We start from the raw sequence: 25,887 nt of genomic DNA, 5'->3' as shown, positions 1-25,887 counted from the left end.
GGGGACTATAAATGGCCTTTTATACAATTATTTTTTTTTCAATTTGAAGATAACCCCTCCCCTTCCGTCCTCACTGCCGTGGCAGTGAAGACTGAAGGGGTTACCTGCAGGAGGCTGGGTAGGGAGGGGCAGAAGAAGCTTCTGTTTGTGCTCATCATAAAAGATATGGGAGTTATGGGATTACGGAAGCCCTCTTCGACTAGAATTGGTCATGTGACTTTGTCCTTGGAGGCAGTCACATGACCAAAAATAACATGAACATAAAGATATTGTTATAAAGTTTTATGTAATTATGATTATAGTGAGTTTTTTTTTATTAATATTATTATTTTTAATTATTCAGCCAATCTGTGCAAAAGTTGTTGACTGTTTTCACTATTTCTGTCCGAACACTAGAGGGCACCAGAGAGGCTTTAATACCAGCTTCCTACTTTATCAGATAAAGCTACCAGCTTTATAAGAAAACTCCATGTCCCATGATTCCTTGCATGGCTGTATCATGGATCAGGGTTGGTATGCTTTTAATCTTAGCTCTCCACGGTACAACGAGGTGGCTACAAATAAAGACGTGGAGCATGAATTGTAGCCACAGATATTTAAGGATATAAGGGATTTCTGGGGATTGCACATATAACAGGAGAAAGAATGATGTGTAATACAGAAGTCACACTATAAGACGCAATGTGATCAGCACAAATGTAGCAATGTAAATCTTCCTGCACCATGCTGGATCACCCCGGATGTGTAATACACAGAAGGAGATTATGTGAGATTATCTGGATTAAATCTCTTACATGCTGGAGGGGATGATTGCAGATAAACTCATTAGAAATGTAAAACCTCTCAGGAATATTCTGCTTATTCCATAGCGAGCCGATCACCTGGAGGAGTACGGAGGAGCCAAATCCACCCAAAAAACTACACGGAAAACACCGAGAGATTTATAGAGGATCCAGAGATATCCAATGAGAGGACTGAACCCTGCATGTATGTATCAGCGTCATATCTATGTATTCATCTCCTATTCATCTATATCTATAAATCAATCTATTGATTCACCGATCTATCATGTGAGCAATCCATGGCTCTCTTCTGTTACATGTGAGCAATCCATGGTCTATATCTATAAATCAATCTATTGATTCACCGATCTATCATGTGAGCAATCCATGGCTCTCTTCTGTTACATGTGAGCCAACGCTGTACATTAAATAGGGATTGCAAATGACAGACTAATACAGACAGTGATACAGGAGGAGAGGACCCTGCCCCGAAGAGCTTACAGGTTTGATTATTAATCAATCTCTATGACCATTCTGCTTGTCTGTGGTAAGAACTGAACTCTTGATTCTTGCTTTAAGAGCCTTAAGTTTTATTCTTGCTATAAGAGATATAAGTTTTTCCTTGTGACCCATACATGCTTTTCTGCTGTATAATTTAGTAAATCATGGCCAAAGATTCAGAGCTCAGAGCACTAAATTCTTAATATTTAAATATGTTTAAACAAAGTTTTTTTTTTTATATGAAAATGCCATTGAAAATAGAATCTTGGTTTATACTCGAGCCACACCACTAGATGGCACTGTGTCCTTATAAATAGTGTATAACAAACTCTAGCTGCCTGAGACTTTGGCTGGACAGGTTACCCATTCATCAGTGAACCTGGGTGATCCAGCAAACCTGAAATGGATTTTTAAAAATAATTTGCTATTCGTTAGCAAATGTTTTCTATCCTGGACCAGATCCATTCCAGGTTTGTTGGATCACCCAGGTTCACTGATGAAAGTGTATTCTTTCCAGCCTTGGGGAGCTGTATTAAATCAGATTTTATTACACTCTTTACATGAAGTAACAGCACCCTCTATTGGTGGCCAACAACACAGCACAAAATATCAATGATTTAGGAGCAAGTGACCCATCATAACTAAGTCAAAAGTACAAAATAAATATAGGGTAAATATTAGGGTACAGGGTTATCCCCTGCTGGCCAGCAATAATGCACTAAAGAACATTTAAAAGCAAGTGACCTGCCTAAAAGTAGGTAGGTTAGTAGTATAACCAACTCAAAGTACAAGTTAAAAGGAAAACGATCTGTTTATACCCCCCCCCCCCTTTTTAAAATCGAGAGAAAAGGTAAACAGACTGAGCAGATGTCATTTTATTTTTTTTACCCTTTTAAATATTTTTAAATGAATGAAATGAACACACCATTGATGTGTATTTTCTTGTGAATTTTATTAACATTTCTGTCTATTACTGTTTTGAACAGCACCGGATGCATTTTGTGCCCTAGGTGTATACTGGAGTCGTTGTAGTTTTCCTGTATTTTAAGTAAAAGAAGTTTTATATGGGTCAGTTTATATTTGAGTATATAAAGTAATTGGAGATAAAAAAAGACTTTATGAACTTTATTAAGTTTCAAAGTTTTTAATTTTCCAAATCGTTCATCAGAAACTGGATAGAATTTCAGGTTCCTTAATGGCTTCTCATGCAGTTAAATGGTTGCGTTAGCTGACCAGGCCAAGTGATCATCCAAAGAATCAGGAGTCCTTGTCCTTTCTATTCTGCCCATTGTTGTCTACATACAGACCAGTCTTAGGCAAAGAGCACTTGACGTTAATTGACTTTGGAAAGAAAGAGAAAAAAGGCCGGCGGCACTTTCTGACCCTTTAGAAATCCAATGAATTTCCTTTTTTTGAAGCAGATTGACATTAATGTCTATTTTTTCTGTCTCTCTGAATGGCCCAGGATAAATGCTGAATGTTTATATAGTAACAACAAAAAAAGAACCAAAAAATAGAATGCTTGAAAAGTCACTTAGACTATAAAAGGTTCCTTTCCTTTTATTTCCTGAAATTATGATAAACATAAAATGTGAGTGTCAATGGTGTCAAAAATAAAAAGAGCGTTTCATTAAAGTGATGTTTCCGGGAATTCTGGGTACTTTTTGCAATTGGTCCATTTCTGTATCTGCTAATAATATATTGTGAACATTTTTGTTTATAGCTTGAGATTCCCAGAAGTCCAAATCAAAGAAACAAACACTTGAAGATGCCGGGTAAATGGGGCAATATGAAATGGACAAGTTTGGGTTTATTCAGTATGAATGTGTGAAGTCCAAATTAGCCCAATGTATTGAAAAAAGGGTTCTTTTGACCAAAAACCCGACCAATACACCGATATTATCCACTGCCATTAATATGGAGTCAGTCCCCCCTTTTGTGGACTTCCCAGTTCTAAGAAGACTTTTTTAGGGTTTACTTTGGGTCCATTCATTCAAAAGAACACAGGAAAGGTACTGGTGCCAAAAAGAAAATTGGGATTACAAAAGGCATTGCAGTTCATCACAAACTGGGATAAGAAAATTCCTCCTGATTTGATTCATACAAGTTATTTTCCCCTAACTGAGTTTTATACTCAATATATATATAAATCTGAAATATATAAATATTGATAAAGATGAAAATGCCAACAAAAAAGGTTTTCAATAGATGGCGCTCATGTAAAGTGGATAACATGTGCCATCTGCAAAATTATTGGAGTTTGTTATACAATTTAAATTAAGAAACAGCACCCTCTGCTGGTGGCAAACAACACTGCACAAAAGATCAATCATTAATAGGTCAGAGAATTTAGAGATAGGGAGTCTATTTTGACCCTTAATTTTCCTTATATATGTTTTGTTACACCTATCCTTCATAAAGCCTTGTGTCACCTTGCATTGGAGTGTGGGGTAAATAACCGGCTGGCTTGTATTTAGTTGGTGGGGAGGTTAGTAAAATCTGGGCGACCTTATAATATTGGCCTTCAGGTCCATGGACTTTATTGTGGTTACCTAATGGGTGGAGCCTGAGAATTGGGAAAACTTCATTGGAGCATCAAAATGGTACCACCCATGGATACTGTGGGAGCTCTTGCTTTGGATGTACCCAGTGGAGATCCCACAAGATACATGGGTGGTACTATTTTGGTACCGGTAGACTTTTAAATAAATTGGCCCTTACACGTGCTAGACTTACTGGATATGAAGCTCCTCTCTGCTCCATTTGCCGACTTTTCCATTTCTGGGCTACCATGGGTGGTATGAAGAACATATAATGATATAGAAGACTGGTGTAGGACACAGAACCGGAAAGGGTTGGAAAATGGGGACATAGTACCGGATGTCCAACAGGAAGGGACCCGGAATTAGAATACTTTGATTTGATAGAAATGGACCAAATAATAGCCAACAGGTGACCAATAATCCTTTATCTGCTTGTTTTCCAGGCCTGATCACCATGAAATGTATCCAATGGACCTTCTGAAAACATGCAAATGAACAAGCTGAACCTCTGAGCCCCCATCAGTAATACAGTGTGGGGTAATTTTTTAGCCAACGCGCTTTCCTGTTGGATATGTTAACTGGAACTTTTTTCACAAAATGGCCGCTCTTCTGTTAAGTTTAATTTGGTTGCTTATCCAAAGTTCCGCTTCTGTTAATAACCCTCATCGGATGCCTGACATGGGGCTTTGTGGGGAGTACAGCAGTCAGGTGCTAGCCAATGGGCGGTGCAGGATTGTCGCCATTTTGCCTCAACAAGATGGCCACCGCTGCCCGGATATGTTCCGCTGTACAGATGAGGTCTCCTTTTGGCTCCATGAGAATGAACAAAGGAAACAGGAAGTTCTGGAGCTCAGAGAACTCATGTCAGAGCTTCAAGAGGAGCTGAGGAACCACAGACATCGCCTAAGGGTACTGGAACAACAGGTGGGTGAGTCCAATGACCAGGAAAAACAGACTAAAAACTGGTAAAAATACAATTTATTGGTAGGGGACTATTATGCTTCAGATCAACCTGGCACCTTACACCCCGGGTACTACCACTCTGCATCACCTGACAGACCATCGTCCAATTACGGAGCAAGCTAAGCTGCTGAATGTAAACAAGTGTCATGTGACCATTCCGACATCCTGTCCAGGTCTTGTCCAATCACAGAGAAGGATAATCTGCTCAAAGTAAACAAGTGTCATGTGACTACTCCGACTTCCTGTGCAGGTCTCGTCCAACCACAGAGAAGAATAGGCTGGTCAAAGTAAACAAATGTCATGTGACCATTCCAATTTCCTGCCCAGGTTTCATCCATTCAAAGAGCAGACTAAGCTGCTGAAAGTAAACAGGTGTCATGTGACCATTCCAACATCCTGTCTGGGCCAATCAGCTTGCCATATTCACAGATGTGTGCTGATTGACAGGTGAAGCCAGTCATGGAAAAGTCGTCTTTTCACAGACGGCCTGTTTAGATTCTGTTATCTTTCATTATGACAACAGATTCACACATAATAAGAGTGAATGATCAGTGGTAAACATTAATAAAAATGGGTATTGTACCAGCGACAAGGGGCTGTTACTGAGCAGTAGAAATTACACCTCTAGTTGCCATGGCAACCTAGGCCTCGACCTAGGTGGCTTTGTGGGAAATCTGGCCCTGCTAACCCTCTCTGTAGCACAGAGGAGGATATTCAGGGACCTGGCAGTTATGGTTGTCCATGGGGGTGGGAGGCCTTAAAATTCCATCAACTTTATTGACAAGGTCGGCCATTTTGTCTTTGCAGCCTGAGAACACCAATCACAACTCATCGCTCCTACACAGGGTGAATAATCTAGAGATCTGGGCCAGCGAGAGCAGCACATTGCAGCACCTGCAGGCCACATACATCTATGACATCCAGGCCCAGGTCCGAAATTTGTCCCTGATGATCGATGGGTCCAGTCGCAATTCCTCGTGTTCTGATCCAGCACCACTGAGGAGCCATCAGCCGCATCCACACATAGAGGGTATTTCCTATTCAATCTGCCCTTCAGCCCCCCCCCCCCTTTTAAATCTGCTCTTCAGTCTTCCCTTTATGAAATCCACCCTTCCCTATATTCACCCTTTAGCCTCCCTGTTATGAAGTCTGCCGGTCACCCTCCACACTATGAAATCTGCCCTTTTGCCCTTTCCTACCCTTTAGCCTCTCTTTTATGAAATTTGCCCTCTGGCCTTCACTTCAATCTGCCCTTCCTTAAACCTTCAGTCTTCCCCTTTATGCCCCCTAGCCTTCATTTCATTAATTCTGCCCTTTCTTAAACTTTCCCTTCTGTCCTTTAATAATCCTACCTTTCAGTCTTCCATTTATGAAATCTGCCCTCCAGCCTTTCCAAAGAATAGGTGACCTGAGACCACATGGGGCCCGAGCACTGAGGGGCCCAGCATACTTAGTTGAGTGACCAGGCCAATCCATACTCTGGTTCAATCGGTGATGAACGTAGCCAACAGTGGCCCCTATGCAGAACTGATTTGGGGAATACATGGGGGCTCCGGGGCCCTCATGCAGTGGCACACTTTGCACCTCCCTTTGGGGCCACAACTTCATGACACACAACATAGACCAAACCCCTCCTAAATTTATCCTAAATTTTTGGTTCCACACTCCCATAAAGAACACCCTTTTGTTACCCTCACTTGATTATGTAGAGACCACCATTATAATAAAAGGGAATGTGATTTATTACCCCCTGATACATAAAGGGGGGTAATAAAGCAATACACATGGAGCATCTGCGTTTTAATGGCTTTTCTTCTCAGAGTCACTTAGCACTTCTAAATACAGAAAACAATTCATAGTAAGATCTTATTCATGGCTGTGGTTTATTCTTCTCTTGCAGGAAATAAACTTCTTTCAGATCTCCGCTACTCCGGCAGCTGCTACACTGACTGTGCTAATCATTACTACAATGGGGAGCGAAGCTCCGGAATCTATACAATAGCGCCCTCTACAGGCGGGGCTCCAACTGATGTCTATTGTGATATGGACACTGATGGTAAGCACTGGGTGACACAGAGATTGATTGGCTGCTGACACGGTGTTCAGGGGGCCCATTCAGCTTAGAGAGGAACTATAATATAATATTTGTCCTTCTGCATAGATCTAAAGCAGTAATAATAATCCCATTTCTCACTCACCTGTCCCCGTTCCACCACCATCTTCATCCTTTTTATCCTTGAATCAATTTTGAGTTTAGGGGACCCCAATGATCTTTGTGGCTATCTGTAAGGGTGACATTCTTCCCACTGGCCAGCAATGTAAGAGGAATTCTTCCCACTGACCTCCACACTGATGTACTGTGCTCTGTGGATATAATAATTATAGAAGGGGGGCCCCGGGACCTGAAAGACATTTCAAGGCTGATCTATAGAAACAATTTATTTATCATACAGAGATAAAATAAAGGACAATTCAACCAAATATGTGTGTTAGAATAAGTAACAAAAGGGCAATTGTGACAATCTGCGAGCCACAAATGGGAAATTGTGAGAGAATGAAAGTATTAAATAGGGGAATCTTTCCAGTATCTGAGTAACAAATAGGAAATCATAATACTATGCAAGCAACCAACAAGCAATGGAACCAACATAGAAGCAGCAAATGGGCAATGCTTACACTATGTGATATACAAATGGGAAATCATGATAATATGTGAGTAACAAATGGGAAATCATATTACTATGCAAGCAACCAATAAACAATGGTACCAACATAGAAGCAGCAAATGGGCAATCCTTACAATGTATGAGTAACAAATGGGCAATCTTTATACTATGTGAATAACAAATGGGAAATCATGATAATATCTGAGTAACAAATAGGAAATCATATTACTATGCAAGCAATGGTACCAACATAGAAGCAGCAAATGGGCAATCCTTACAATATATGAGTAACAAATGGGAAATTGTGCCGGTATTTGTGTTACAACATTGGGCTATTGTGATAACAGGAAAGCAGCAAATGGACAATGTGTGATCAACAAATGTGAAGATGTGACAATCTCAAGGTAATAAATGGGCAGTGGTGATGATGCCAGTCTTGCAGAGAATACCCTGATGCCATACTGATATGGTTTTGGGCAATGCACAGGATGCAGGAAGGCATGGAGAGGAACAGATAGCACACCTGCACCTGCCCTCAACTCCTTACAGCTGTAATTATCCCAAAGTGAATAATGGGGAAGAGTTTGGCTTGTGAAACAAGTGGAATTTTAATCAAGTGGATTTAGAAAAATTATTATGCATATTGTGCATTTCCCAACTTTTCCCAACTTTAAGCCAGTTCTCTATCCATTTACAGATTGACTTTTCCAAACCTATCGACTCATTACAAGTCCACTTGTTTCACAAGCCAAACTCTTCCCCATTATTCACTTTGAGATTATTACAAAACACAAGGGGGCGCTCTTTGTGTCTGGAGGAAAAGAAGTTTAAGCTGCGGATAAGGAAGGGATTCTTCACTGTAAGGTCTGTGATAATGTGGAATCGGCTCCCTCAGGAAGTAGTTTTAGCAACTACTATAGATTGCTTTAAGAGAAAGCTGGATGATTTCTAGAAGCACAGAATATAACTGGGGATTAAGGATTTAAAGTAACAGAGACTGCTGATCCAGGGAACATCCGATTGCCTCATGGAATCAGGAAGGAATTTTTTCCCCTGTTGAAGCAAATTGTACCAGAATTTTTTTTTTTGCCTTCCTCTGGACCAACTATGTCTTATAGGGTTTTATATCTGGGATATGATTATTTCCCTAGTGGTGAACTTGATGGACGTATGTCTTTTTTTAACTTAACCTACTATGTAACTATGTACTATATTCCCCTGGGTGAATGGTGGCAGAGCTGGAGGAACTCCATAGGCAGTGTTACTCTTTCCTGAGTGGGCACATGTCTTATTTTACATCAATCCTACTGCAAACCACCAAACAAAATTGTCACATACACAGGTTAGCTACCTGCTGCCATCTAGTGGAAGGGTATATAATTGTTCTGCCTGTAACTGTATGTCGCTGGTATAGACGAACAAAGACAAATTATTTGCAGTAAATATTATTAGTAAATGCTTTTAGGACCAATTAATGTAAATTAGATAATTTCCCATGATGCACCTGATGACCTCTCGTGGCACGATGGTTGGGAATCACTGCCATAGGCTACCATACCTTTGGGGTTTTGCTGGTTTTTGTTTTGTTTAACCCCCATACACCTGACTATGGTGAACCGGTGAAAGGATCCTCCTGATTTGTTTCCGATTTGGCAGGTGGTGGTTGGACGGTTATTCAGAGACGGCAGGACGGATCGGTCAATTTTACCAGGACCTGGACAGAGTATAAAGAGGGTTTTGGAAACTTGAATGGCGAGTTCTGGCTGGGAAATGAAAACATTCACCGGATAACACAAAGGGGAGGATTCAGCCTGCGCATTGATATGGAGGACTGGAGTGGGCACCACAAATACGCTGTATACAGGGAGTTCAGGTAAGACTTTGCAAATATTGGAACATGTAACAGCCAATCAGATTACAGCTGTAAGGCTTCCCTTATCTGCCAATAGAAAGAGATCAGTGTAGGGGCTTAATAGTATTCAGCTCACGGGTCAGGTGAACGTAGCATAGATAGTGCAGGGGTCAGGTGAATGTGACATACATAGTGCAGGGGTCAGGTTAATGTAACATACATAGTGCAGGGGTCAGGCGAATGTAACATACATAGTGCAGGGGTCAGGTGAATGTAGCATACATAGAACAGGGGTCAGGCAAATGTAGCGTACATAGTGCAGGGATTTGGTGAATGTAGATACATAAAGCAGGGTCAGGGGAATGTAACATACACAGTGCAAGTGTCAGGTTAATGTAACATACAAAGAGCAGGTGTCAGGTGAATGCAGCATTAATAAAGCAGGTGAATGTAGCATACATAGTGCAGGGGTCAGGTGAATGTAGCATACGTACTGCACGGGTCAGGTAATTGTAAACTAAAAAGTGCAGGGGTCAGGTGAATATAGATACATACAGCAGGGTCAAGGGAATGTAGCATACACAGTGCAGGTGAATGTTGCATACAAAGAGCAGGGGTCAGGTGAATGTAGCATACATACTGCAGGGTTCAGGTGAATGTAGCATACATAGAGCAGGGGTCAGGTGAATGTAGCATACATAGTGCAGGGGTCAGGTGAATGTAACATACATAGTGCAGGGGTCAGGTGATTGTAGCATACATAGAGCAGGTGTCAGGTGAATGTAGCATACATAGTGCAGGGGTCAGGTGAATGTAGATACATACAGCAGGGTCAAGGGAATGTAGCATACACAGTGCAGGTGAATGTTGCATACAAAGAGCAGGTGTCAGGTGAATGTAGCATACACAGAGCAGGGGTCAGGCGAATGTAGCATACATAGTGCAGGGGTCAGGTGAATGTACCCTGTTCAGGGTCAGAGGTGTATACAGATGAGTGAATAGCATGTATTCAGTCCTGATCCCTTGCTGGTGCCTAACCTGGTGCCCTGAAGTGTGCCAGGTTTGCTGGATCACCCAGGTTCTCCCATCATAGTCCTTCTTCTCCAGTCTTTTAGAGCAGCAGGCAGAACATCGGCATTCACCTACAATTACCACCTCCATGAATTCCCGGGTCCCTAATATTGTGCAGGTACACAGCCCTCACTGGTTGCATACTTTCTTGCAGCATCGAAGATGAAACCAACTCTTATCGCCTTCACGTGTCAGGGGCCGGAGGGACAGCGGACGATTCCTTTGCCTGGTACCACAACAAGAAGAGTTTCAGCACTCCGGAGTCAGGAAATCTGCCACTAACCACCAATGTAAGGGGAATTCTTCCCAATGACCACCAATGTAAGGGGAATTCTTCCCACTGACCACCAATGTAAGGGACATTCTTCCCATTGACCACCAATGTAAGGGACATTCTTCCCACTGACCACCAATGTAAGGGACATTCTTCCCAATGACCACCAATGTAAGGAACGATCTGCAGTAATTTACAGCAACCAATCACATTTTAATCATAAAGTCAGACCAATGCAAGGTGATCTCTGATTGGTTGGTCGTATAGCGCTTTGAGATTTTCTATTGATGTGGATTCTACCATTTCTGTTTTTGCAGGGGGGTAAATACGTGAAGGGTCGCAGGATGATGGGCCCGGATGGTGTTGTGTGGTACAGCTGGTTGAACACAGATTATTATTCACTGAAGAAAGTCTCCATGATGATTCGTCCACGATCCTTTCACTTATCGCCATAGTCAAGGCCACGCCCTGGTGACATCACTTCCTTTCAATGAAATGACATATTGTCAGTTCTTCTCCCATGTGTGTCCTTGATTCCTGTGTGTGTCCCCTTTAGAGAAATGACCGATTTGTTTAATATTGCCCCACCCCTCTGGGTGCCCCCACCAGGAATGCCTCGCTTCACTTTTACAGTAATTTCTCAAAACTTGAAAAATAAAAAAAGCCACAGCTGTTGCTGCAATTCTCACCTCCTATCTGGTGCTTCCCCCTGAAGACTCACAACCGACCCTCTTCTGGGACAGAACTCCCTGTAAGCCCCGGGGATCAAAAAACAACTGCCGGGAGCAGATTATCAGTCCTCGGCTTCAGGATAATGCTATGGTGCCACTGAGGATCCGCCCCCAAGGAGCAAAGGAACCCATAACCTCACCCAACTGAACTGGTGGAGAAAGGTTAGACCCGCCCCCGCTTTATTACAATCTGTGTCCCCAATAAGGAGATTTTTATCTAGTGACCACGTGATAAGAGTAATATTTCTTTTAGTCCCCCCCCCTCCATTAAATGTAAACCTAATGGGGACACGTGTCAAAGAAGGTATTACCCCACTTTGTACATATTATCCCTCTCTTCTTGTGGTGTCACCCCAATAAATACAATAGGTGGACAGACGTTTGATTCCTTTAAATGAAATATTAGGGGCAAGCAAAAATGAAAACGTATTTTTGTGAATTTACCTGGCACTGCCCCCAAAATACTGGGGGGGGGGGATAAAATACTGCACAGGCTCAATTTAAAAATGTGTGAATCAGCTTTTACTTACAATGTTTTTAATTGAATTCAATGTGAACATTTTGGGTTAAAGTTGAGTGAATCTTTTTTACCTTCAGGCTTTTACAGATTTATATGCAGGATGTCCACCAGGGGGCTCTCTAATCAAGAGAGTTCAGAAAAGAGAAGCGGGCAGTTACGTGTATTATGCAGAGCAATTTGAGGGGTGGAATTTTTTATGTTCTGATGACGCCATATTGGTGAAATTTCAGGGGATGTTACCCACAAGTGTCCCCCACTTACACCTTCATTTTGGGTTTCCTACACCTCCCCATTCCAGAGAAATTGGGCTTCAGAGAATGGAAGCAGACAGGGTACAATAAAATGACAGTTATAGTTTTCTGATAGGTATAAATTTAGGGGCCCCACTCCAATGCTCTTTGCTATATAAGTGGCCCCGTAGGTCCCCTAATAGCATTTTCAATTCAGGGCTCCTACGTGCACTTGCTTTTAAAACAGCACCCTCCATGTTGTATCTTCACAATTTTTTGAATTCATTAAAGCTGGGGGGAATGGAATTATGGGTACAACACAACGGGCTCCATTTATAAATGATTCCTGTCTGCTTGCTTTAGATTCACCCATCGTTTCATTTACACATACAGCATTTCCTATTGCAGGGGTGTCAAACTCTGGCCCCCAGCGTCCTTTTTTTTGGCCCCCCCAAGGAATCCTAAATATGAACTACAGCTGGCCCGCCGCTGCATTGAAATAGCCGCTACTACAATTCCCGGCATCTAGACCAGCGGGCCCTCTGCCCATGTGTGGCCCCGCATTGTTTTATAAATGCAAGTAATGCTGGGAATTGTAGAAGGGGCATTATTTCAATGAAGAGGGAGTTCCAGCGGTGGGCCACTCATAACATTTAGCCCCGCATTTGCTGCGCGTCGGCTACACATGCGGGGTGCCAGGAGGTTTTTGGAGTTACAGGGGCTTCTTGGCGACCCATGGCCTTGTGTCATATAGCGGTGTCATAGGCTGTGCGTAGCCTGCTGTTATCCAAGTGATGGCGGTCGTGATCACATCAAGGTTTTATATCCAATGAGAAGAAAAAACTTCTTCAAATTTTTCAATAAATTTCAAGGTTGGCCCACGACTTTGTCTAAGATTTTAATGTTGGCCCTCTGTGAATTTGAGTTTGACCCCACCTGTCCTATTGTAACAGTGGTGCACTTTTGAAATTTGCCACTAGGTGGCAGATTGAGTCATTGATTGAGTAGGAACTGAAATGAAAAGTTTAAAGAAATTCGACCGCATGTTAGTGAATTTCAGGGGAATAATTTATGAATAGAGCCCATGAGCCTGCTAGATTCTCATTCCAGGGAATGTCACATTCACTGCTTTTTTTTTGGTGTATTGGCAGCTCATGCATTAGACTGGGTTGCTTTGACACATGAAACATTATTTATCACATGCACATTCACCCACACACCAAGACATCAGTTATGGGCCCCGATATGATTTGGACCCTTCCAGGAGATGGCAGCCTGTAAAGCTGTGTCTGAGCACTGTGCAGCCATATCTTGGGCTCTAATTATATGATAACATTGATACCATCTTGGGCTCTATTTATAAATTATTCTCTCTAGGTGAATCCTTTCAATTCCTAATAAAAACAATAACCTGTTCTGCCACCTAGTGGCCAATCTGCAAAGTGCACAGCTGTCACAATAGGAAATAATTTCTGTGTAAGTGAATATTATGAATGAATATACAGCGAATTGTCAGGGTGAACATTTATAAATAAAGACCTCCTTGTATATTGTGTATGTTACCCCAGTCGGAGGTTTGATCGAAGCCATGGGGCATCCACAGACTGTAAAGATGTACAAACATAAAGAGGGAAAAGGAGCAATAAAGAGACATAAAATATCACCATTTATCACATTCACTGCATTTCTGCACAGCGGTGTTCCATATATCACACAGTGAGTCACCACAGCCGGGGGAGTCACATCCAGAGATGTAAATGAGGGCCCTTTATATAGAATTCATGGTGAGAGCATCCTCTTCACATGTGTATATATAGACCCGAGGGTTGGGGGGCCAGGGGGCCGGAGGGCCGGGGCTGGTATATACTGGAAGACTTGCAGAAATAAAGTGAATTTATTTATTTTTTCAAGTTTTGGGTGGAGCAGGAAATGTGTGAAAAGTATTGCAATGACCCCTCTGTTGTCCCTATTGGAACATTTCTCAAAAATTGGAAATTCTGGATTTCTGACGCTTTCTTTCCTTTGAGATAGAGGGTGAATCTCTCCATTGAGTACTCAGTGTCTGCGACCCACCCAATCACCTGCAGCTCCGAAGCTTCCATGCAATCGGGCCGGTGGTCATGTAACTCCAGTTGGTACCATAGAGGGCTGGGAATGGAATTCAATACGGCATGAAGTTTCTAGCATGCTGCACATGGAAAAAACATCAAATTTTTATTCTGAATGCTATGGAGGATTGGGGGGTCACAGGAAACACATTGTGGGGACACACAGGTAGAGCGTCATGCAGAAAATGTAGCACAGAGGATTAGGAAGCAATTTATTTCCATTAAATACTCTTTGGGCCCAACAGACGTCTTTGCTGCATCTGCTGGGAAGATGGGATTTGTAGTTCTCTATATAGTAAAAATACTGCATGGAGTATGTTCTCTCCTGCCTTGCAATGGCTGCAGAGCCTATTGCACTTCTCTGTATGGCTCCACCTACTGGACTAATGGGGATCTTCAGGTGCCACTTACTGTGCTGGGATGGTATTGCCATTGCCAACCATCTATAAATTGTCCCTTTGATTCGGTGCCCTTTTCGGTTTCATTCATTTCCTGCAGCGACTCCCTGCTGTGTACCCAATGAAATGCAGGGATGTATGGGAGTCATAACACTGGCAGAGTGGGAGTGGGGCGTAGTGTTAGTAGTCACCACTTTGGCTGCTTCTCATTTTTCTCTGCTGCACTTTATCACCATTTTCAGTTCTTCTTCCTTCCTCTAGAATATGATTGGACTGGTGAAGAAGAAGCAGCAAACTGATAACTTCATCTCTTTGCTCTCTCCTTCTATCAGCACGCAGCATGAATGATTAGCTGGTTTTGCTGCTTTTCCTTTTCCTAGTTTAGGCTCTGCTGTAAATCAACTGCCAATCACATATAGGCAATTAACACTACTTCCAAAAAATTTAAGTTAAGTTCCTAATAATAAAGAGGAGCAGAAATGTATTTTATTGATATTGTCTTGGCGTTCAGTTCCCTGGAACAAGCATGTGGCAATTTAAAGGAAGGGTACATCCAAAGTCTAACCACACAAATGTCTTATTAGGTGACAACGTCCTCTGTACCCCTGAGCAATTCCTTATCTAAGAAGGATTTTAACCCCGAATTCAGGTGAACACAATTTAGGAGGTGATGCCAATTCATGAAGTGACCACCAGATGGCGCTCACTGTCAGTGTGATTTCCCATTATTCTCTATGTGTATGTATTGCATTGTATGAGGCTGCTGGATACATTCATGGTTTATTAGGTTTATATTGGAGTATTTGGCACATTTATACCACATGGAAATCACATTCTCCGACCTTGTGATGCCTTTTATCTGACATCTGGAATAACTTTTCTTTATAGGGATTTGTGGTATTATTCTCAGTATTCATGATAGGCGTCTCCTCCACACTTCATATTGACTCCTGTCTCCAGGTATTTTCTATAAAAATTTCTCTTCTCTGGTTTTCAGGTGTCTACACGCTGCCTGCACCCCTGGCTGCAATACAAGACGATACCTGTGTGTGCTGTGATTATTGCTAGGTTCACACTAGTGGTGGAGTTGTGGTGTGTCCATCACTTCCTGTCCTGGACATACAACAGGAAGTGAAAGGGAATGAATAGAAAGTGAATAAAATCCTCCTCCTTCAGACAGCTGTCCCCATTGGACGATTTCACCTCTCTTCCTTTTCTGGTGACAACGTCTAGTGATAATTTGAGTTCTGTAAATCATTTCAGCACATCCTAAATCAGTGACACCACTAGGGGGAGTTTGGACTTCACTGGGTGGTCTCTCTGCAGAACTCTGACACGCCCCCTTTTGAGTCAGAGCTAGAGATCTCCAATCAGCTGAAAGTGTGAGCTTTGCTGATTGGAGAGCTCTAGCTCTGGCTCACAGGGGACGTAACAGATCTCTGCAGAGATGCCACAGCTTCCATAGAGTCTTTTCTGCTTTCTTGTTATCTTGACTTCTGAAAAGTGATTTATAATAAATTTTCTCTTTATCAATTAGGTAAATAATGACACGCAGAGAGATAAACGGGAAATTCAATATGTATTGACAATACAATGGTAGACATATAAAATCAGTGCCATTAAACAGCCTTCCCTAGAGCAAGGTAAAGAGAACGGTTAACTTGTGTGCTCTGCGGCAGCAGGAAACCGCCATCTGCGGCCCCTCCCCCCATGGCGGCAAGCTGGCTTATCGACCGGTATTTGTTTTAGTACAAGTATGGCATGGCGTGGTGACACGATGGTGAGACATCGGAGCCCGGATCGGTAGGGTACGATTCTTTGCGGATAAGATGGTCGGCCCCTCCCGTTACCTCCTCCCAAAAAATACCCTTCCCTTAGCTTTTCCGAAAAAAAAGGCGACGTTTGCCGGTCATCTCTTCAACATTCACAAAACAAAGAAAAAGCAATAAAAGAGAGTCCCGGTTGCTTAATATTGTGCTGGGCAGTTCAGGCACCCCGTGGAGTCCTCAGTCCAAATTGTTTAAAGCCACCACCTTCTACCTGGAAGCTTCTTCCTTCATTTCTTTATTTTTCCTAACTTCTTCCGCGTGTTTATCCTGCAGAGAAGACAAAGTCGCCGACGGTTAGAGCACAGCGAGCATTAGGCATCACAATTGTAACATACAAATCTTTCGGTCATATTTTAATTATTATATTTCATGGTTGGATTTGTAACTGCTCCCTCTAGTGGTCAGAAAAAGTATTACCATGCTCAAAATGTAACACATAAAAATATGCTGAAGCTCTGAGTTTAAACAATTGGATTCACCATTTTTTTACATTTTGTAGCCTTTCTCAGCTACTCAGTCATCAGTCACGGCTGGCTTCCTGTTTGCAACCACCGTGCACAACATCAGCGTTTAATACCGGAGGTGACCACTACAGGTACAGCACATACAACAGTTCACAGAATGATAGGAAGAAAAGTTAAGAAGTGTGAGGTTCCACTTTAACTAACCTTTAACTAACCTTCTCCTGCAGACGCTCGAGCATAGCGGCTAGATGGGCCTCCCTGTTCTCCTTGTTGACTTCCATTTTCTGCGTTAGCTTCTCTTTGGCCATTTTGCTAAAGTTGTTGTTCTCCTCGATGGCTTTCTGGATGACTTCCCGCTCGTGTTCCCTCTTCTCTGCCAGGTGTTTGAGGAGTTCGGCTTCCTGACACTAAAAGAAGAGGAGAGAGGATGAGTATCCAATCACCCTTGGGAGACCTCCCCCGCTTAGGTGATACCAGGTCAAATGTTTGACCAATCCTGACCATGTTGATCAATCATGTGACCTCATCCAGGTATCTCATGGCCAGGAGAAGGCAGGACTATTGTGTTCTGATTGGCTATCATTAATTTCTAGGTTGACGTACTGCCCAGTGGTATACCAGTCTGGTGAAGATCTACATATAAGATGGAGGGGCCAAAAAACTAATGGTCATGGTGGTCAAAAATCCAAAATTTTGCAGCAGTTTAAGCATGTTTGAGTTGGTATTTTTCTGTTCCCTTCTACTGTCTGGTGATAGATCAATAAATCTGCATTGAAACAGGGTAAGAATCTGTGTTTTTATAACTGTAATTGTGAAATGACATAATAAGCTCCTCTATGGCGGGGACTTAAATGGTACAGTAAGCTCCTCTGGGGCGGGGACAGGTGTTATAAATTGTGTCTTCATGACTGTGTATGGAAAAAAAATAGATAGTGAGCTCCTCTGGGGTGGGGACTGGTGGTAATGGGTGTTTGTGTTTTCATGAATGTAACAGGGCAATTAAATGGTACAGTAGGCTCCTCTAGGGTGGGGACTGGTGGTATTAGTTGTTTGTGTTATCATGACTAATGGAAACATTAGATAGTGAGCTCCTCTGGGGTGCTTGCTGGTGCTATTGGTTGTTTGTGTCTTCCTAACTGTGATAGGAAATAAAGATGATACAGAAAGCTCCACTGGGGTGAGGGAGGACTGTTGTTAATAGCTGTTGATGTCTTCTTAAATTTGACAGGGTAATTAGATGGCATAGTAAACTCCTCTGGGGTGGGGACTAGTAATAATGTTTTTTTTGTCCTCATAACTGTGATAGAAAATAAGAGAGTAAGCCCCTCTGGGGCAGGGACTAATAATAACAGTTGTTTGTGTCTTCATGACTGTGCCAGGGAAATTAGATGGTGCAGTAAGCTCCTCTGGGGCGGGGACTGGTGTTATTCCTGTAAAGTGCTACCAAATAAACTGGTATTAAGAGAATTGTAAAAAAGAAAGAACTCTAGAATCTAAATCTTTCTGTTACCGGGAGTCTGTGAATCTTGATCTTGACCAACCCCAACCTACGCCCAGAACCCCTGACCCCGCTCTCATTTACCTTACGTCTTTCTTCAGCAGCTTCAAGTTTTTTTTGGATCTCCTCTAATGAGGGGTCCCGGCGTTGAGGCAATGAGGCATTGAACTCTGGGACCACATCGAAGCTGGGTGGCTTCAGGATGACCTCGAAGGCTTGGCCAGAAGTTCGTTTGTTTAACTCTATGACTTCCATGTCGGAGATGACACACCACGTGAGGTCCACTGTATCTGCTGGGGGGGAGAATAGAAAATGTAAGGATTCAGTAGGTTGCCATTGAAGCCATTGAAGACCCTTTTCTGTCCCCCACCCAAAACTATGCCCTGGGGTACAAAGCCATCTGCATAAACACATGGGGTCACCAGTTTGGAGGACCTCAAGTGTAGTGCACAGAGCCCTGACCTCACCCCACTGATCTCCATTGGGGTGAATTGAAATGATGGGCCAGCTCTTCTCCTCCAATCAGTGCCTGACCTCACTAATAGGGGGCAAATTCCCGTAGATACCACCCAAAATCTTCTGGAAAGCATTTTCAGGACAGTGAAGGATGTTACAGTGGGGCAACTCCATATTAGTTGCCATAAGAGGGGCACCTGTATATTGGGAGGCATGACACCAAGATATTAATGGAAAAGACAATGTCACGGTCAGAGGATGTCCTTACCGTCATATTTGTAGGTCTGTTTCTTGGAGGGATCAGAGAAAAAACAGGAACAGAAGAGTGACACCAGGGGGAGCTCTTTCATCTTCTCTTTGTAGGCTGTGGGAGGAAATGTTGGGAAATTTCCGTTAGAACATCCGTTACGGTCACAAAGCTAAGTAAGAGTGACATATGACCCGCCCCCGAGGATGCTATACAAACACAGATTTACATGTTCATTTGCGTATGACTATGTACACGCCCATCAGATAAATCTATGAACTTGGGAAATGTGAATTTGTCCTTTAGTGCAGCACAGATCTTGCTTATATTTCCCCGCCCCTTAAAGGTGGGGTCCTTTAGGAAGTTAGCCATGTCCACCATTTCTGGGGGGGTGGAGTACTTACCTGCTAGTGTCATATTGCTGAGGTTGTTGATTGGTTGTCTGCGAGGTCTGCAGAATGAGGTATGTCACCTGTGGAGAGGGAGAGATCAGAGGCTTTGTTTAATGATTGTATATGTATATAGTCGGAGCTAACAAATGTGTCTATAATGATATACAGTAATTGCCAACGGCCAATCAGATTTTAGTTCACTGCTCAGAGAAGAATGAACCTGCTTGCTGCACTGCTCACACATTTCAGGTTGTTCACCTTTGGGGCTACCCACCCACAAACATGAAAATACTTTTCAATCTTCAGCTTTCATAAAAATAATCCATACTTAGTCTGGGCACTTCCTGTTATAGGGTGACAACGCTCAATTCTTGCCTCTCAATTNTTCTCCTGCGTTGTCACCCTGTCACATGGGCTTTCAATGATGGCCCATCATTACACAGGTATAGTCTACTGTTGTCACCATCATGAGAAATGCCATGCAGCCATCACCGAGGAATTTATAGACGGGAAGTAGCTTCAAATCAGCTGCAGGGGATGCAAGTTTGAGAAAATCTGATGACAGGTCCACTTCAAGGACTATAGACAGTCAGACGTCTCGCTGGGAATAACGAGCAGTGAATCACATCTGCCCATAATTGGTCCTGCTGAGATCTCCATTACTTAGCTGACCCGTGTTAGCAGTGCACATGCTGAGAGTTCCTTCTGCACTGAGACCTGCTCACCATCGCCCCCTAGGGATGACCTACATGGCCTAACGCTCACCTGATCATTGCAATCTAATGTGACAGCGTGACAACACACAAGCGCAAACTGAAGAAAGAAATGGGGCGTTGTCACCAGAACAGGAAGTGCCTGAACAAGAACCTTTATGGCAGGATGAGTTTTGAAATACAATGAACATGTTATAGGTGATAAGAGCGAAGGGTCGGATTGGCACACTGGGGACCTAATCTGTTAACATTCACCCGTATTATTGTTCTCCTTCCCCTCGGAGTGCCAGGCAGTGCCAGGCGTTGGCATCTGGTGTTTATGCCAACATCAGAGGCGGAGGAGAAGTGATGAGGGATTATGACAATGCCGGCTCTGTGGCCGTCTTACAGACGCATTGTGTCTGGGGAATCTGGGCTGTGCCGGCAGCAGATCCATTATTCATCAGAATGCAGGCAGTGTCACCGCGTATATCTGGGTGAATGTGCTGCCCATACCCACCAATCAGGTTCTACCCTCACCACTGCTGCAATTTTATTGGCTGCCCTGGACAAGGTTTTTGAACAGGTGAATGTAACAATATTTAGAGAAATATTTTTTTTTTTGCCTAGAAATGGGTGAATGTGTCTGGGTTTGGTGAATGTTCTGTGAAGTTGGGTGAACATTCTTTGAATTGGATGAACCTGATGTTTATAAGCCAAATCCCACTGATGGGAGAAAAATTAACTTATGTATTTATGTCATTTATTCCCAAGGGAAAATAACCAAAGAACATTCACTCTGGGTGGAAAACATAGACCCTTTTAAAATTCACCTACTGTAGATTTTATTGGGGTTCGACCTGTTCATCCAGTTCCAAAGAACATTCACCCATCTTCAAAGAATGCTCACCCAAGTTCAAAGATCGTCCAGCAAATTTAAAGGAACATTCACTCAATTTAAAAAAAATGTTCACCCAAGAACCTTTTCTTAGTAACCCTTTTTTCCAATATTCACCCTTTCAGCCACTTCCTGTCTGTATGCACCCCAGTGATGGCATTTCCCAGGTCGGGTTTCCTTAGGGTGACAATGCATGAAAGGAATTTAAAGAAGGGACAGAGCGTTGTCACCTCTATAACAGGAAGTGATTGAACAAAAACTTTCATGGCAGCTGTGGTGACCCCCATGGCTGGCGGCCCATCCACCAGGGGTCACTAAAATTCCCCTTCCTCCCACAACGATTCACAAATAATTTCCTCCAATGGCGGGGCTTCTTTTACTCTGTCCTGCCCCCGAGGCTTCTCATAGGTCATGTGACCTCGCACAACTCACCTCCGGCACAGAACAGAGGTAAGTGGCAGCGGGCCAATGCTTGAGGGGGTCATATGAGGCTGCGCTGCTTGGCATGGGGGGAGGGCAAGAAGGCGGGGCAGCTTCCCCGGTAGTTACATCACCAGAAATCACCTACCTGGGCAATTCAGAACCCAGCTGGCGCTCTGACCGGGATTGGGTGTTTCCAGCGATGACATCATAGCACTCAGACAACTCCTGGGGGGATGATGTCATAGGCTGGGAACATGTGACCTGTGGCCCCGGCAATCTATAACTCCTGCATCATACAGCATGCTGGGACTTGTGGTTCTCCAGCCGTAGACTAAAATGGGCCCCCAATGCACAGCAACCTGCACCCCCTGCCAGTCGCACCCTGGAAAGGGGGGGGGGTCCCTAAACCTTGACATATAATCACAAAAAATGGGCAAAGTGTGCTAACCAATCGCAACCAACCGATCAGCTCAGAGGAGATTTCTGATTGGTTGCCACTGGTTAGTGTACTTTGGTCTGCAGACAAGGTAACCCTTATAGTCCTGATCAATACATCACCCTGGCATCATGCAATGAACAATAAATGCCCCTCTACCCACCCCAGAAATGCACTGCAATCTATTTATAACGCAGTGAATCTGACATTCATCAAAACATTCCCTGGTGGATAATCAATCTCTTTGAAACTCACGGACCAGGCATTGTTTTGGTGAATGTCAGATTCACTGCGTTATAAATAGAACCTAATGTATCACCAAGGAATTCCACACTGCCATTCATAAACACTTGAAATCCTTTAAATAATTGTTTTCACCCACGATTCACCCAAATTTTACCCAAATTCCACATCATTTTTATTTTGTATAAGGGAAATGTATTTGTTATTTAATACAAATGTTGAATCCAATGTAGACGATGTGTACACATTGGATAACAGTTGGGTGAATCTTGGGTGAAAATGTTTATGAATAGACCTGTTGATCTTATGTTGTTGGCCATACACAGATCAACTCTGATCAATCGAAATGTCAACGGCAATCAGAAAATTAATTGATTGCATCAGCACACACTGCCATTCACGGGTGGTTAAATGGGTGAAAAGCGCCCTGGAGATGAGCATGGAGGTGTTATTCACCCGCCAGAGATGGAAATCCGCCTGGAGGTTCTGTACTCAGCATTGATCACTTTTCAATGATCATATTGCAATATTCAGAATTGATTAATGGTAAATTTAATAAACAAAACTCGGTACTCCTGGACACATCATGAGGCCTCAGTACTCCTGGAGTACTAAGAGCTCCATTATGTGTGAACAGGAGTACTAAGAGCTCCATTATGTGTGAACAGGAGTACTGAGAGCCTCATGATGTGTCCAGGAGTACTGAGAGCCTCGTGATGTGTCCAGGAGTACACCAGCATGATAATTGACCCCCAGGAAGTAGGCTCATTTGTTTTGGCTTGGGAGACTCTGGACACCACTCCATCCAGAAGTCTGAACATATACACCAAAGTGCATATAAGTACTGCTGTGAAAATTACTTTTTAATATTTTTTGGCTTTAATAACATAAAACATAACACCAATGGATTTGCATGTTCACTAGTAATAAGATAACAGATAATCATATTGGTTTGTTACCCCTTCAGGTTCGTTGCAGCAGGCGCTGTGGTCAGAGGTTCAGTGCTCCATGTTCGCCATTCACTGAAGCATTTCCAGATTCACTCATTATTCATTCTGAGATGAGATCATGCATGATTCAGGCTGTGTGCTGTTCCCTTGGCTCGGAATCATATTGTTTCCGGTGTCTGTTATGGATCTCTCCATTCTGTACATTTGTAGAGTTTGTACTGGAAATCTGAGAGAACAGAACTCCAGCAGCTGCTAGGAGTCTGATGTCATTAGCAGGGAGCTGAAACTTTCTATCATTAAATAAAAATTGGTTGTTTAATATTATTTATACAATCTTTCTTGCAATGCTGACCTACCCTTAGGTGCTACCTCCCAGCAACTCACCAAATCCACCAACCATTTGTTGGGCTAAATCACATTGTCTTTCAACCCACTTCCTGTGAGCCCTGGCCATCATGGACACTCCCCCTAGGGGTAAGTGATTAAATTGCCTGGGCTCATATTTCATTATAACATCAGTTATACCCCTGTGCACTCAGAATCATGGACAGTACCTGTATGTTAGAGAAGGAAGAAGTGTTCAGCACCATGGACAGTGGCCATCAATTGGGCCATGTGTTCAGCACTTTCAGTACCTTTGGCAGCCCCTGAGTATTAGGGAATACAGATGTGTTCTGAATATTCACCACCCTTGATGGTGGCCATGTATTGGGATGTTCTGAGCATTCAGTGCCATGGACAACCTCCAGCAACCATGACCATCTATTGGGTAATGCAGATTTGTTCTCCGCTTTCAGTGGCACTAAGGACCTTTTTTTTCCCTTTTTACTTATGAATATCGGCTTCGAATATTTATTACCTTCCTTTGTTATGTCTTTTACTTTATACAATGCCAAGAGATATATTGTTGATCAGGAATAAGCAAAACAAGGAAAATTTGTTTTTGTAAAGTTTTGCAAAGATATGATTTCATTTACATTTCATAAAAATTGGATCAAAAATACCATTTTGCTTTCACTAAAATACAGGGCCACTGGAGTATGAGATCATTAGAGCATACAGGGTCAGTGATGAACAGGGTAACCGGATCATAAAGGGTCACATGAGAACAGAACTCACTGGAACAAAAAAGTGTCAAAAGGTTGCCACTTGGTCACTGGAGCACAAAGGTTCACTAGAAAAGAAGGTATCGCTGGAGTATGGGATCATTGGAGCACACAGGGATTGCTGGAGTATAGCATCATTGGAGTGCAAAGGGATCGCTGGAGTATAGGGTCATTGGAGCACAAAGGATCCTTGGAATATGGGGTCATTGGAGCACAAAGGATCCTTGGAATTTGGGGTCATTGGAGCACAAAGGATCCCTGGAGTATGAGGTCAATAAAGCACAAAGGATCCCTAGATTAATTGGACCACAAAGAATCACTGGAGTATGAGGTCATTGGAGCACAAAGGATCCTTGGAATATGGGGTCATTGGAGTGCAAAGGATCCCTGGATTATGAGGTCATTAAAGCACAAAGGATCTCTAGAATTATTGGACCAGAAGGAATCACTGGAGTATGAGGTCACTGGAGCACAAAAGTTCACTAGAAAACAAGGTATCACTGGAGTATGAGATCATTGGAGCACACAGGGATTGCTGGAGTATGAGATCATTGGAGCGCAAAGGGATTGCTGGAGTATAGGATCATTGGAGCACAAAGGATCCCTGGAGTATAAGGTCATAGGAGTGCAAAGGATCCCTGGAATATGGGGTCAATAAAGCACAAAGGATCACTAGATAATTTGGACCACAATGAATCACTGGAGTATGAGGTTATTGGAGCACAAAGGATCCTTGGAATATGAGGTCTTTAGGGTGCAAAGGATCCCTGGAGTATGAGGTCATTAAAGCACAAACGATCTCTAGAATTTATGGACCAGAAGGAATCAATGAAGTATGAGATCATTGGAGCACAAAGGATCACTTCAGTATAGGGTGACAGAAGCAGGGGGATCATTGGAGTATGGGGTGATGGGAGCAGAAAGGATTACTGGAGTATGGGGTCACTGGAGCTCATTGGAGTATGGGCAAGGTCACTGAAGCACAGGTGGCACATAGGGTCAATGAAGTATAAATCTCACTGCAGCACAACTGAAGCTTAAAGGGTTACTGGAGCACAAAGGATCTCCTCAGAGAACCCCCAGCCCCACCCTGCACTGCTGGCAAATAAATGGTTAATTTCCCATTCTCCATTGACTTCAATATTTTCTACAATTGCTTAAAAATCTCCTAATTTTCAAGCAATTCTAGTGATCAAAATTTTACGAATTTCAGAAGAATGTAGCCAAATATTGTGTTCTAAAACCAAACCCCTCTATTTACCCCCGGTCCCTGCCTGACATCTACACTCATTTTATATCACGCCATAACAGCCAGACGACCAGCATTTTCATGTGACCATGTGATCAATAGGCGAGCCATGTGCCCGAAGAGTTAATCCTCAGACCTGGCTTGCTATAATAGAGAATTTCTCTATTGGCTGTCGGTGACATCATCGTTCTCAGGAAGGACCAATAGGGGCTCACGCTGCAGGATACAACCCCCCCTGGACACGCCCACTGTCAATCCTAAAATTTGCTGCAGCATATTATGACATCATTATAAAGATCTGCTCATTCTGGGATATTCACATTTATATGACATCATCTCCTATAAAGGGACCCCCGCCTGGAAAT

At 42.9% G+C, this 25,887-nt stretch overlaps 2 protein-coding genes across 3 annotated transcripts; one reads left to right on the top strand and one right to left on the bottom strand.

Annotated features, from left to right (window-relative positions):
• Positions 1 to 831: 831 nt before the first annotated feature.
• On the top strand, positions 832 to 11,757 carry LOC140328987 (angiopoietin-related protein 7-like). The gene is made up of 7 exons (XM_072408958.1): positions 832 to 987; positions 4,270 to 4,750; positions 5,597 to 5,819; positions 6,690 to 6,845; positions 9,112 to 9,328; positions 10,533 to 10,668; positions 10,970 to 11,757. The coding sequence occupies exons 2-7, from the start codon at positions 4,424 to 4,426 to the stop codon at positions 11,105 to 11,107; spliced, it is 1,197 nt and encodes a 398-aa protein (XP_072265059.1). The 5' UTR covers positions 832 to 987; positions 4,270 to 4,423; the 3' UTR covers positions 11,108 to 11,757.
• A 4,444-nt stretch (positions 11,758 to 16,201) lies between these two features.
• Positions 16,202 to 19,640, bottom strand: STMN4 (stathmin 4). 2 transcript variants are annotated; one of them, XM_072407208.1, is made up of 5 exons: positions 19,538 to 19,640; positions 19,155 to 19,250; positions 18,515 to 18,723; positions 17,137 to 17,339; positions 16,202 to 16,735 (listed from the first exon to the last, which is right to left on the bottom strand). In XM_072407208.1, exons 1-4 carry the CDS (start codon positions 19,548 to 19,550, stop codon positions 17,139 to 17,141), a joined length of 519 nt encoding a protein of 172 aa, XP_072263309.1. In that variant the 5' UTR covers positions 19,551 to 19,640; the 3' UTR covers positions 16,202 to 16,735; positions 17,137 to 17,138. The 2 variants fall into 2 exon arrangements, with proteins under 2 accessions (XP_072263309.1, XP_072263308.1); XM_072407207.1 differs by having other exon boundaries at positions 17,148 to 17,339.
• Between the last annotated feature and the right edge of the window lie 6,247 nt (positions 19,641 to 25,887).

This window comes from Pyxicephalus adspersus, chromosome 4, assembly GCF_032062135.1.
Source record: "Pyxicephalus adspersus chromosome 4, UCB_Pads_2.0, whole genome shotgun sequence".
Classification (NCBI taxonomy): domain Eukaryota; kingdom Metazoa; phylum Chordata; class Amphibia; order Anura; family Pyxicephalidae; genus Pyxicephalus; species Pyxicephalus adspersus.
Note: the sequence above shows the minus strand (reverse complement) of the source record. Positions and strands in the feature narration are given on the sequence as shown.